The sequence below is a fragment of the Sciurus vulgaris genome (assembly GCF_902686455.1).
Source record: "Sciurus vulgaris genome assembly, chromosome: 1".
In the NCBI taxonomy this organism is placed as follows: domain Eukaryota; kingdom Metazoa; phylum Chordata; class Mammalia; order Rodentia; family Sciuridae; genus Sciurus; species Sciurus vulgaris.
Window position 1 is genome coordinate 192650471 of NC_136461.1, and position 12215 is coordinate 192662685.

Genomic DNA, 12215 nt, shown 5'->3' on the forward strand with positions numbered 1-12215 from the left:
CAGCAGTGAGCATGTGGGGGACAGTCACTCCTCCACTGCTGCAGGCATGGAAGCTGCTGCAGCTGCTTTGGAGAATATCTTGAGATTCATCATGATGCTGAAGATACATACTGTTTAGATATGTATCCTAGGGAAACATTTTGAAAGGGATTTTTCAATGAGGCTACTTGGTCAGGACAAACACTGCAAGCAACTAGCATAACATCAGCAGAGGAATGGAAAACAGTGATATATTTATAGAAAAGACTCTCAGAAGAGAACTAATCATGTAAACTTGTCCCTGTGTATCAATATGCATGAGTCTTGAAACATTATATGGACAGAAGAAAGAAGAACAAATTATAAAAAGATTATGTTGATAGCATCTCATTTGTGTATTTTGTTAAATGTCTAGGACCAAAGATTAGTAACAGATTTTATACATATATGTACAAAATTAAAATATGAAGCAGTAAGATGTATATCAATATTGGGGTAGAGGTGGTGAATCAAAAGAATGAGAATGAACTTCTGTTTTATCTGAATATATTAATTCTTTCTAAAGTAAGATCTGAAACATATGAAAAAAATTTTCATATTAAATTTGAGTAAGGGATATATAGGGATGTGTTATATTATTTTCTATATACTCATGGTATATGATGCAATATTTCAAAGTTTAAAAATCTAACTTGTCAGTAACACTTGTAGTTGTGGTGCTGGAGACAGTTTATGGAGATTTTCTTCATCCTTTCCAAGCATAAAACTAACCTGTCACACGATTGGCTCTCAGTTGTTGCACAACTGAGATAATTGGCTAGTTGACCAACTCCAAAGGTTAGAAATAGTTTCTCAGAATCAAGAAGCAAATTGTTAATTCAAGTATCAAGGTAGGCTTATCATTTCAGAACACTAGAAGGGACCTGCAATCCAACCGGATAGGCCCCCTGTTGAATGGGGTGGTAAAACTAGCCCAGCTCAATTGAGCTTGAAGCCAAAACTGGGCATCCAGCCAAAACGCTGGTTAGAATTAGCAAGTAGTGACAGATGCCCACTTAGCACTGCCTCTAGCAGGCTGGCCTGGGTTCATATCTCTACAGAATATTTCTGACTCAGTTCCACCCACACTATTCTGGGGCCTAAACATCCAACATTGTTATTCTGGTTGCAATTGCCATTTATCCAGATGCAAAGAGTTATCCTAATTCAGCATGCATGGGTACATTCAATTCTGTGTAGTTCCATATTATGTGTTCCCAATATAAAATGCAAAACAATTAAAAATTGAAGACAGAAGCCCGTCTGACGACGAGGTTGTGTGGAGACACAGAGTCTTACTCCACAAAGTCTCACCTTTGTTTGAAAGTGCCACTTGGTTCAGGAGAATAAACCCATTGGCCAATGATCTAATTATGTGTGTTCTTTTCAGATGAAAATTGGAGAGACCCACACAGATATTGAGTTGAGTGGGTTGGTCCCCAATACCGAATACACAGTCACAGTTTATGCTATGTTTGGAGAAGAGGCCAGTGATCCTGCTACCGGACAAGAAACAACATGTGAGCATTTCAGTCATTCAGATGAAATATGGTGAGAAAAGTCCAAATAAATGTTAGGATTGGAAATACCAGTTTAGGTTGAAATCTTTTAGAAACCTATTATAATATAGAAAAATGCATATTTTATTTAGGGGAAGGAAATGCATTTCTTCTGTCCTGCATTATAATGAGGAATATGAATGTAAGAGCATCCTCCAGATAATTCCAGCTGTGTCTCTGTCTGAATTCAATTGCTCCATTTGGATGGAGAAGGAAGAGCTCTGTAAGGGCTTAGGATCATAGCAGCTGGGATGGGAATCTCAGCTCAGGTCATATTTTTTCTGGGTGACAATGGGCAAGTATCGTAACTATTAAAAGAACAATATCTTACAACATGTGGTTGATATGAGATTAAATACAGTGCTACATGTGAAAGCACTTAGCACATAATTACTCAATGTTTGTTTTCCACTCATCAAGATGAATAATTTTTTTCTAAAAAATCTTTGCTATCTTTTTATCTGAGCCTATTATTATATTTTTTTCATGGTCTAAAAAAATCTTTGGCAAGGCTAATATTGACTTTTTGTTTGGTTGATTTTTGCCATGTTGGGGATCGTACCCTGTATTGGACATGGTAGGCAAGTGCTCTATCACTGAGCCACATCCCCAGTCCTATAGCTAATTTTGACTAAATACAGGGACTTCATAAAAATTTTAGGAAATGTATACATTATCTATATTTTTAAAATATGTCAACAGGTGAAATACTATCCTGGTTTATTGATATGTTTTCCTGTAGACTACTAAAAATGTGACTCTATTCATTGATCTCTGGAAACATAGGAAAGTTCAGGGGACTTTCTCACCACTCTGAGCTTTGGGAAAAGATGAGTAGCAACTTTCTATAGTATCTTCTAGATTCTACCTGGCAAATACATAACTGAAGCTTAACGCTAAGGAAAGAAGTCTTCACGCCTCCATTCTTTGTTAATTGAAGCTGTATTGTTCTCACACTTCAGAGAAAGACCGAGTAATTAAAACAGTAAACAAACAAAACTGGAATGGAAGAAAAGAAATGAATCTTACTAGAAAGTATCCAATATTACCACTTGACTTGAGTGAATTTTGGGATACTGTCTGAAAGAAAAGTCTTTCTTCTCTAACTCAAAATGTTCATTTATTTATAAAGTTTAAAAATCATGTACTAGTTTTTCAAAATGGCGGCCTAGAGGGTGGCTGCATTACGTGTTGCTCCAGAACTCAGGATTCAAGAGAGGAGATATTGAGACGCTTGGGACCAACTCAAAGTAGTCGGGTGACTCTCACCCCCTGGGGGGGCACCCCGGATGGGACGGGGGTCCCGGAACGCAGGAAACTTTGTGAAGTAGAACTGCCGGCGAGACGCCCCTCCCCCCCGCTGGAGCGCCATAGAGGAGGCCGGTCGGCACAGCGCTGGGACTCGGAACAGCCACTGGGGCTCCGGCGGCTGCCCGGGGGAGGAGAGGCGGGGAGAACTGTGTGGACTCAGGACACCAGGGCCTGCCCTGAGGAGGAGGAGAGGAGCGTGGCCACTTGGATTCAGAGAGACTGCGCCAGAGCTGCAGGCGGTTGCCAGAGGAGAAGCCGCGCGGCGAGCTGTTTGGAATCAGAACAACGCTTCTGAACCCCGGGGCCTGCCCTGAGGACGAGGAGGAAGAGGAGCAGCCGCTTGGATTCGGGCGACTATACGGGAACTACAGGCGGTTGCCAGAGAAGGGGCTGCGTGGCGAGCTGTTTGGACCCTGACCACTTCTGAACCCCGGGGCCTGCCCGGAGGAGTAGGAGAAGGAGGAGAAGGAGCGCGGCGGGTCCTTTGGACTCGCAGTGACTGCATTAGCGCTCCAGGCGGCTGCTCAGAGGAGAAGGCGAGTGGTGAGTTATTTGGTCTTAAAGTGACAGCTCCTGAACACAGGGGGGCTGCCTGGAGGAGAAGCGTGGTGGGACGCTTGGTCTTGAAGGACCACACCAGAGCTCCGGGCGGTGGCCCAGAGGACCCGTGCAGCGGGTCACGTGGATTCAGAGCCACTCAGAGGGACTGCTCCTGAACACCCGGGGGGTTATCTGGAGAAGGAGGAGGAACGGGCAGGGTCACTTCGACTCGGAGTGATTGATTGCCCCGGGCTACGGGTGGTTGGTGGGAGGAGGAGGCACGAAGTGAGTTTCTTGGACTCCTAGTGACCGCACCGGCATACTGGGCAGCTGTCTGGAGGAAGAGGCCTGTGGCGGGTCTCTGGGACTCAGAGCGATTGTTCGGGGCCACAGGTGGCTGCTCAGAGGAGGGGCCACGCAGCCAGGCGATTAGGTGCAGAACAGGGTCCCAGGATCTAGGAGGCTTCTGGGTGGAAGAGCCGCACAGAGACAGGCTTAGGGCGGAGCGAAGGTTCCAGGCCTATGGGCAAATTCTCTGAGGAGGGGCAGCCTAAGGAGATTCATCTGCGAAGGGTGAGGCTCCCAGGCCCAGGAGGTAGGGCCGGGCCCCTGGAAACTTTGCAGAGGAAGGCAGCCCAGCCCAGGCAGTAGATGTAAATTGAGGGGAACCTCTAGGAGGAAACTGACCAGCGAGACCTCCCCACCGGGTGAGTCTTCCCTGCTGGGCAAGGTTTCCCACAAGGACAGTAAAACCAGAGGCTCAGGCCCAAACAGGCCTTGCCTCAGCCCACAGCCTAGGTCCCCTTTGGATGACCATTGGTCAACAAGTGGAGGCACCTCTGCCCACTAGCAGGGAATATACCCCACCTGAAGGCCACTACTCCTAGAGAGGCAGCTTCCTTGTGGAGCACCGCATTATCAACCTCCTCCAAGACTTCAGCCTACTGAAGGCTAAGAGGGGATATATATAGAAATCTTCAGGGTCATTGTAAATCAACAGAGGAAATCTGCAATATCTCAGCGGTCCACTGATATCTAAACAACATGAGAAAACAAGGAAAGAAAATGCTGCAAACAAATCTAGATGTTACATCAATAAAACCCAATGACAGCATGGCAGAAGAAATGACAGAAAAGGAGTTCAGAATGTACATAATTAAAATGATCAGAGAAGCAAACGAGGAGATGAAAGAGCAAATGCAAGCATTGAATGATGAGATGAAAGAGCAAATGCAAGCATTGATTGATCGCACCAATCGACAGTTAAAAGAGCAAATACAGGAAGCAAAAGATCATTTCAATAAAGAGTTAGAGATATTGAAAAAAAACCAAACAGAAATCCTTGACATGAAGGAAACAATAAACCAAATTAAGAACTCCATAGAAAGCATATCCAATAGGATAGAACACCTGGAAGACAGAACCTCAGACATTGAAGACAAAATATTTAACCTTGAAAACAAAGCTGAACAAACAGAGAAGATGGTAAGAAATCATGAACAGAATCTACAAGAACTATGGGATATCATGAAAAGGCCAAATTTAAGAATTATTGGGATTGAGGAAGGCCTAGAGAAACAAGCCAAAGGAATGAACAACCTATTCAATGAAATAATATCAGAAAATTTCCCAAATCTGAAGAATGAAATGGAAAATCAAGTTCAAGAGGCTTACAGGACTCCAAATACACAAAATTACAACAGACCCACACCAAGGCACATTATAATGAAAATACCTAACATACAAAATAAAGACAGAATTTTAAAGGCTGTGAGAGAAAAGAACCAAATTACATTCAGGGGGAAACCAATACGCATATCAGCAGATTTTTCAATCCAGACCCTAAAAGCTAGAAGGTCCTGGAACAACATTTTTCAAGCCCTGAAAGAAAATGGATGCCAACCAAGAATCTTATACCCAGCAAAACTTACCTTCAAATTTGACGATGAAATAAAATCCTTCCATGATAAACAAAAGCTAAAAGAATTTACAAAAAGAAAGCCAGCATTACAGAACATTCTCAACAAAATATTCCATGAGGAAGAGATGAAAAACAAAGAAGCAAATCAGCAAAGGGAGGAAATATCCTAAAGGAATTGTCAAATAATGGAGGAAACAAGTTGTGTCAAACAAATAAATAAACAAAATTTTAAAAATGAACCAAATGACCGGGAAACCAAATCATTTCTCTATAATAACCCTGAACGTTAATGGCCTGAATTCATCAATCAAAAGACATAGACTGGCAGACTGGATTAAAAAGAAAGATCCAACAATATGTTGCCTGCAAGAGACTCACCTCATAGAAAAAGATACCCATAGATTAAAGGTGAAAGGATGGGGAAAAACATACCATGCACATGGACTCAGCAAAAAAGCTGGAGTATCCATCCTCATTTCCGATAATGTGGACTTCAAGCCAAAGTTAGTCAGAAGGGATAAAGAAGGTCATTTCATACTGCTTAAGGGAAGCATAAATCAGCAAGATATAACAATCATAAACATCTATGCCCCAAACAGTGGCTCATCCATGTATGTCAAACAAATCCTTCTCAATTTCAGAAACCAAATAGACCACAACACAATAATACTAGGTGATTTTAACACGCCGCTCTCACCACTGGACAGATCTTCCAGACAAAAATTGAGCAAAGAAACCATAGATCTCAACAACACAATCAATAATTTAGACTTAACGGACATTTATAGAATATTCCATCCAACCAAGAGTGAATACACTTTCTTCTCAGCAGCACATGGATCCTTCTCTAAAATAGACCATATATTATGCCACAAAGCTAATGTTAGCAAATACAAGAAGATAGAGACACTAGCATGTATTCTATCAGATCATAATGGATTGAAGTTAGAAATAAATGAAAGAGTAAAACACAGAAACTATTCCAACATCTGGAGGTTAAACAATATGCTATTATATGATGAATGGATAACAGAAGATATTAAGAAGGAAATTAAAAAATTCTTAGAGGTAAATGAGAACAAAGAAACATCATATCAAAACCTCTGGGACACTATGAAAGCAGTACTTAGAGGGAAATTTATTTCATGGAGCGCATTTAATAAAAGAAGTAAAACTCAACAAATAAACAACCTAACACTACAGCTCAAAGCCTTAGAAAAAGAAGAACAGAACAGCACCAAAAGTAGTAGAAGACAGGAAATTGTTAAACTCAGAGCTGAAATCAATGAAATTGAAACAAAAGAAACAATACAAAAAATTGACAAAATAAATAGTTGGTTCTTCGAAAAAATAAACAAAATTGATAAACCTTTAGCCACACTAACAAAGAGAAGACGAGAGAAAACCCAAATCACTAAAATTCGGAATGAACAAGGAAATATCACTACAGACAGGATGGAAATACAAAACATAATTAGAAGCTATTTTGAAAATCTATACTCCAACAAAATAGAAAATTTCGAAGACATCAACAGGTTTCTAGAGACATATGAATTGCCTAAACTGAATGAGAAGGACATAAACAATTTAAATAGACCAATTTCAAGTACTGAAATAGAAGAAGTCATCAAAAGCCTACCAACAAAGAAAAGTCCGGGACCAGATGGGTTCTCAGCCGAGTTCTACAAAACCTTTAAGGAAGAGCTCATTCCAATACTTCTCAAAGTATTCCATAAAATAGAAGAGGAGGGAACCCTCCCAAACTCATTCTATGAAGCCAATATCACACTGATACCTAAACCAGACAGAGACTCATCAAGGAAAGAAAATTTCAGACCAATATCCTTAATGAACATCGACGCAAAAATTCTCAACAAAATTTTAGCAAATCGCATACAAAAACATATTAAAAAGATAGTGCACCATGATCAAGTGGGTTTCATCCCAGGGATGCAAGGTTGGTTCAACATCAGGAAATCAATAAACGTAATTCACCATATTAATAGACTTAAAGTCAAGAATCACATGATTATTTCAATAGACGCAGAAAAAGCATTTGATAAAATTCAGCACCCCTTCATGCTCAAAACACTAGAACAAATAGGGATAGTGGGAACATTCCTTAATATTGTAAAGGCCATTTATGCTAAGCCCATGGCTAATATCATTCTAAATGGTGAAAAGCTGAAAGCATTCCCCCTAAAAACTGGAACAAGGCAGGGATGCCCTCTTTCACCACTTCTATTCAACATCGTTCTTGAGACTCTGGCCAGAGCAATTAGACAAACCAAAGAAATTAAAGGGATACGAATTGGAAAAGAAGAACTCAAACTATCCCTGTTCGCTGATGACATGATTATATATTTAGAGGAACCTGGAAATTCCACCAGAAAACTCTTAGAACTCATAAGTGATTTCAGTAAAGTAGCAGGTTACAAGATCAATGCCCATAAATCCAACGCATTTTTATACATAAGTGATGAATCTTCAGAAAGAGAAATTAGGAAAACTACCCCATTCACAATAGCCTCGAAAAAAATAAAATACTTGGGAATCAATCTCACAAAAGAGGTGAAAGACCTCTACAATGAGAACTATACAACACTAAAGAAAGAAATTAAAGAACACCTTAGAAGATGGAAAGATCTTCCATGTTCTTGGATAGGAAGAATTAATATTGTCAAAATGGCCATACTACCTAAAGTGCTATACAAATTCAATGCAATTCCAATTAAAATCCCAATGACGTACCTTACAGAAATAGAGCAGGCAATTATGAAATTCATCTGGAAGAATAAGAAACCCAGAATAGCTAAAGCAATCCTTAGCAGGAAGAGTGAAACAGGGGGTATTGCAATACCAGATCTTCAACTCTACTACAAAGCAATAGTAACAAAAACGGCATGGTATTGGTACCAAAATAGAAAGGTAGATCAATGGTACAGAATAGAGGACACGGACACAAACCCAAATAAATACAATTTTCTCATACTAGACAAAGGGGCCAAAAATATGCAATGGAGAAAAGATAGCCTCTTCAACAAATGGTGCTGGGAGAATTGGAAATCCATATGCAACAGAATGAAACTAAACCCATATCTCTCACCATGCACGAAACTAAACTCAAAATGGATTAAGGACCTCGGAATCAGACCAGAGACCCTGCAGATTATAGAAGAAAAAGTAGGTCCAAATCTTCATCTTGTTGGTCTAGGACCAGACTTCCTTAACAGGACTCCCATAGCACAAGAAATAAAAGCTAGAATCAACCACTGGGATAGATTCAAACTAAAAAGCTTTCTCTCAGCAAAGGAAACCATCAGCAATGCGAAGAAAGAGCCTACAGAGTGGGAGAATATCTTTGCCAATCATACTTCAGATAGAGCACTAATCTCCAGAATCTATAAAGAACTCAAAAAACTCTACTCCAAGAATTCAAACAGTCCAGTCAACAAATGGGCTAAGGAAATGAATAGACACTTCACAGAAGAAGATCTACAAGCAATCAACAAACATATGGAAAAATGTTCAACATCTCTAGTAATAAGAGAAATGCAAATCAAAACCACCCTAAGGTTCCATCTCACCCCAATTAGAATGGCGATTATCAAGAATACGAGCAACAACAGGTGTTGGCGAGGATGTGGGGAGAAAGGTACACTCATACACTGCTGGTGGGGCTGCAAATTAGTGCAGCCGCTATGGAAAGCAGTGTGGAGATTCCTTAGAAAACTTGGAATGGAACCACCATTTGACCCAGCTATCCCACTCCTTGGCCTATACCCAAAGGACTTAAAATCTGCATACTACAGAAATACAGCCACATCAATGTTCATAGCTGCTCAATTCACAATAGCCAGACTGTGGAACCAACCTAGATGCCCTTCAATTGATGAGTGGATAAAGAAACTGTGGTATATATATACTATGGAATATTACTCAGCCATAAAGAATGATAAAATTATGACATTTGCAGGCAAATGGATGAAATTGGAGAATATCATGCTAAGTGAGATAAGCCAATCTCAAAAAGCCAAAGGACGAATGATATCGCTAATAAGTGGAGGTTGACACATAATGGGGGGGAGGGAAGGGTTAGAGTTAGGGTTAGGGAGGGGGGCAAGTATAGAGGAAGGAACTACTGTATAGAGGGTAAAGAGGGGTGGGAGGGGTGGGGGGAAGGGAAAAAAATAACAGAATGAATCAAACAACATTGCTCTATGTAAATTTATGATTACACAAATGGTATGCCTTTACGCCATGTACAAACAGAGAAACAACATGTATCCCATTTGTTTACAATAAAAAAAAAAAAAAAAAAAAAAAAAAAAAAAAAAAAAAAATCATGTACTATTCTTAGGATTAGCAGTTGATTAAAAAAAAAAAAAAAAGAGGTACTACAGGTGATGTTCTGGGTACTAATCCCTGAGACTGACATTTTCACTCATTAAGGAAACTGGACTTTGTTCTGTCATACTTCCAAATATAACTGAATTACAGAAAAATGTGGAGCTAAATGTGCAGAATACTTGTTAGGTTGCTTTTCTCTTTCCTATACTTTCCCTCTAGCTCCTTAAGTATTAAGAAGGTCAGTAACTCCTATAAGCTCTTTATTGGCAGAGAATCAGTATGTTCTGAATTCATGAAAGAATTGGTCTTTGGGTTAGGGAGTATTATGCCTGTGGCTATGGCCAGTAATTGGCAAATTTATTTTCAAGATTTTTGCTCTAACAGCTCTGTTGGAAATTGTGGAATGAGAGAGACAGAGAGAGGGTGGGGGAAGTTAGCTAGCATACTGGTTAATATCACCAGCTCTGGAATCAACTTCCTGGGTTAAACTTACTGTTCTTCTGTCCTAGTAACTGTGATTTTGACCAAACTACCTCAGTTTTGTTATCAACATAATGGGGATAATCACAACTTCATCCTTGCAGTCTAATGTAAGGATTTAGTGGGATAGCATATATTATGTGTCACACCCATGGAGAGTACTCAATAAAGGGTAACAATTATTGATACTATAAATCTGTACTTTAAGTCTCATGAAACTCTAGAAATTATGGACAATTTTCAGTCTGTTGAATCAGAAGGGGCTCCTTGAAGAAATTAACAAAGCTATGGAACTGACGGGAATCTGCAGAAATACCTCTTTAAATAATTTTACAGTAATAACAGAGTAAGAGTCTGTTCATTTTTATTTAGTGTCACAAAAGCAATGTGATTGTCCAGGGCAGGTAATTATTCATTGATTCCTTGAGTATTTATCAAGTATATTCTATACTGCAGACGGAGATGGGGGAAAAATTAAGCCAAATTCCTCAATCCCCTGAGGTTTCAATACATTAGGGGAGAGAGAGACAATCAACCCAAAATGGGCGGTGAAAGGCATAAAGCAAGAAAATCGCTAGGGGACCTTTGGGGTGGAGGAGTTATCTTACGCGAGAGGACCATGGAAAGACTCATCACAAAGGTGGGTATGTCCAGGCCTGAAGGAGGTGAGGCCCGCAGCCCCGCAGATATCTGGGGAAGAGCCTAGTAGCGGACGGATAGCAAGCGCAGAGGCCCGTCTGAGCGTGCCTGGAGGTCCCTGCACCAGAGAGGGAGGGTGGCAGCAAGTGGCATGAGCCAAGGGCAGGATGGTGGGAGAGATAGCAGCAAGATGGCAGTGGGCCAGTTAAGTAGGGGCAGAACAGCCACTGGAAGAACTAAGGAGTGGGCAGCCATTTGCGCAGATTAGCAGAGAGGAGCAAACGTCTATGGCATAGAGATTCACCAGCGCTAAGGGTGAGCAGTTAGAGATTCCGGAGATCACCAAGCCAGGAGCGGGGCGTGGCGTCCATCCACTTGGTACCAGTGCAAATCGTGGAGAGATGGTCATAATCTGGGAGGAACTGATGGTGGGTTAAAAGTGGGTTTTGAGAGAAAAAGGAATCCAGGAGGACACCAAGGATTTGGGTCTGAGTGACAGGAAGTGTAATGTTTCTATTTGCTCAGAAGGAAAGACAAAGGGAGAAGTTTGGGTCAGTGAGCCAGGTGTTGATATTAGTTGGAGAGGCTTAACAGACACCCACGTGGAAATGGCAGGTGGCTCTTCCTCCTTTTACACATGGGAAACATGGAGCTGAGAGGCAAAGTGGCTTCACCAGAGTCACATGATAGTCGAGTGAAATAGCTAAGATTTGATTTCAGTATTCTTGTTTTTAATCCATCAGGATTCTGATTTTACACTAGCCTATAGTGATAGCACTGACCAGAGGAAAAAGCTACAAAATATTACTTACATCTTATATTTTTTTTTGGGGGGGGGGTGTACCTTATTACTGCAGTTTTTTCTCTATCAGGAAAACTTTTTATTTGCTAATTAGACAATTCATTGGTTATTTTGGATTATAAGTTTTTACCATGGTGACATTTTTCATATGAAATAGTTCAGAAGTCAAAGATGCTATTTCTTTTTTATTTTATTTAAAATTCTCATTATTTTCTGTTCCATTTACTGTGAAGTGCCTTTATCTCCACCAAGAAACCTGAGAATCTCCAATATTGGCTCTAATAGTGCTCGATTAACTTGGGAACCAACATCAGGAAAGATTCATGGTTACCGGATTTTATATACCAGTGCAGATGGGACTGAAATCAATGAGGTGAGTTTCGAACAGGATGTGTATTTTTTAGGTCATTGTGCGTAGTTCTAGGTGCATATTCAAAGCCTAGTGACTTAAAACAGTACTAATTATATTCTCTCGTAGTTGCTGTGGGTCAGGAATTGGGGCTTGCCTGCGCAGTTCTGGCTGGAGCGTCACACGTGTAGTTAAGGCACGATGCTGGCAGGAGCTGGTTTCACCTCAATGGCTCCTTTCTTTTCT

The 12215-nt window shown here is 40.6% G+C and overlaps 1 protein-coding gene across 4 annotated transcripts in view; it reads left to right on the top strand.

The window, feature by feature from the left end:
• Window positions 1–12215, top strand: part of COL14A1 (collagen type XIV alpha 1 chain) — a 220956-nt gene that overhangs the window by 80530 nt on the left and 128211 nt on the right. For all 4 annotated transcript variants that reach the window (XM_079140174.1, XM_079140175.1, XM_079140177.1 and 1 more), the window contains exons 13-14: window positions 1409–1538; window positions 11854–11993. In XM_079140174.1, the coding sequence (XP_078996300.1) occupies window positions 1409–1538; window positions 11854–11993 (270 nt within the window). The remainder of the gene's footprint in view (window positions 1–1408; window positions 1539–11853; window positions 11994–12215) is intronic.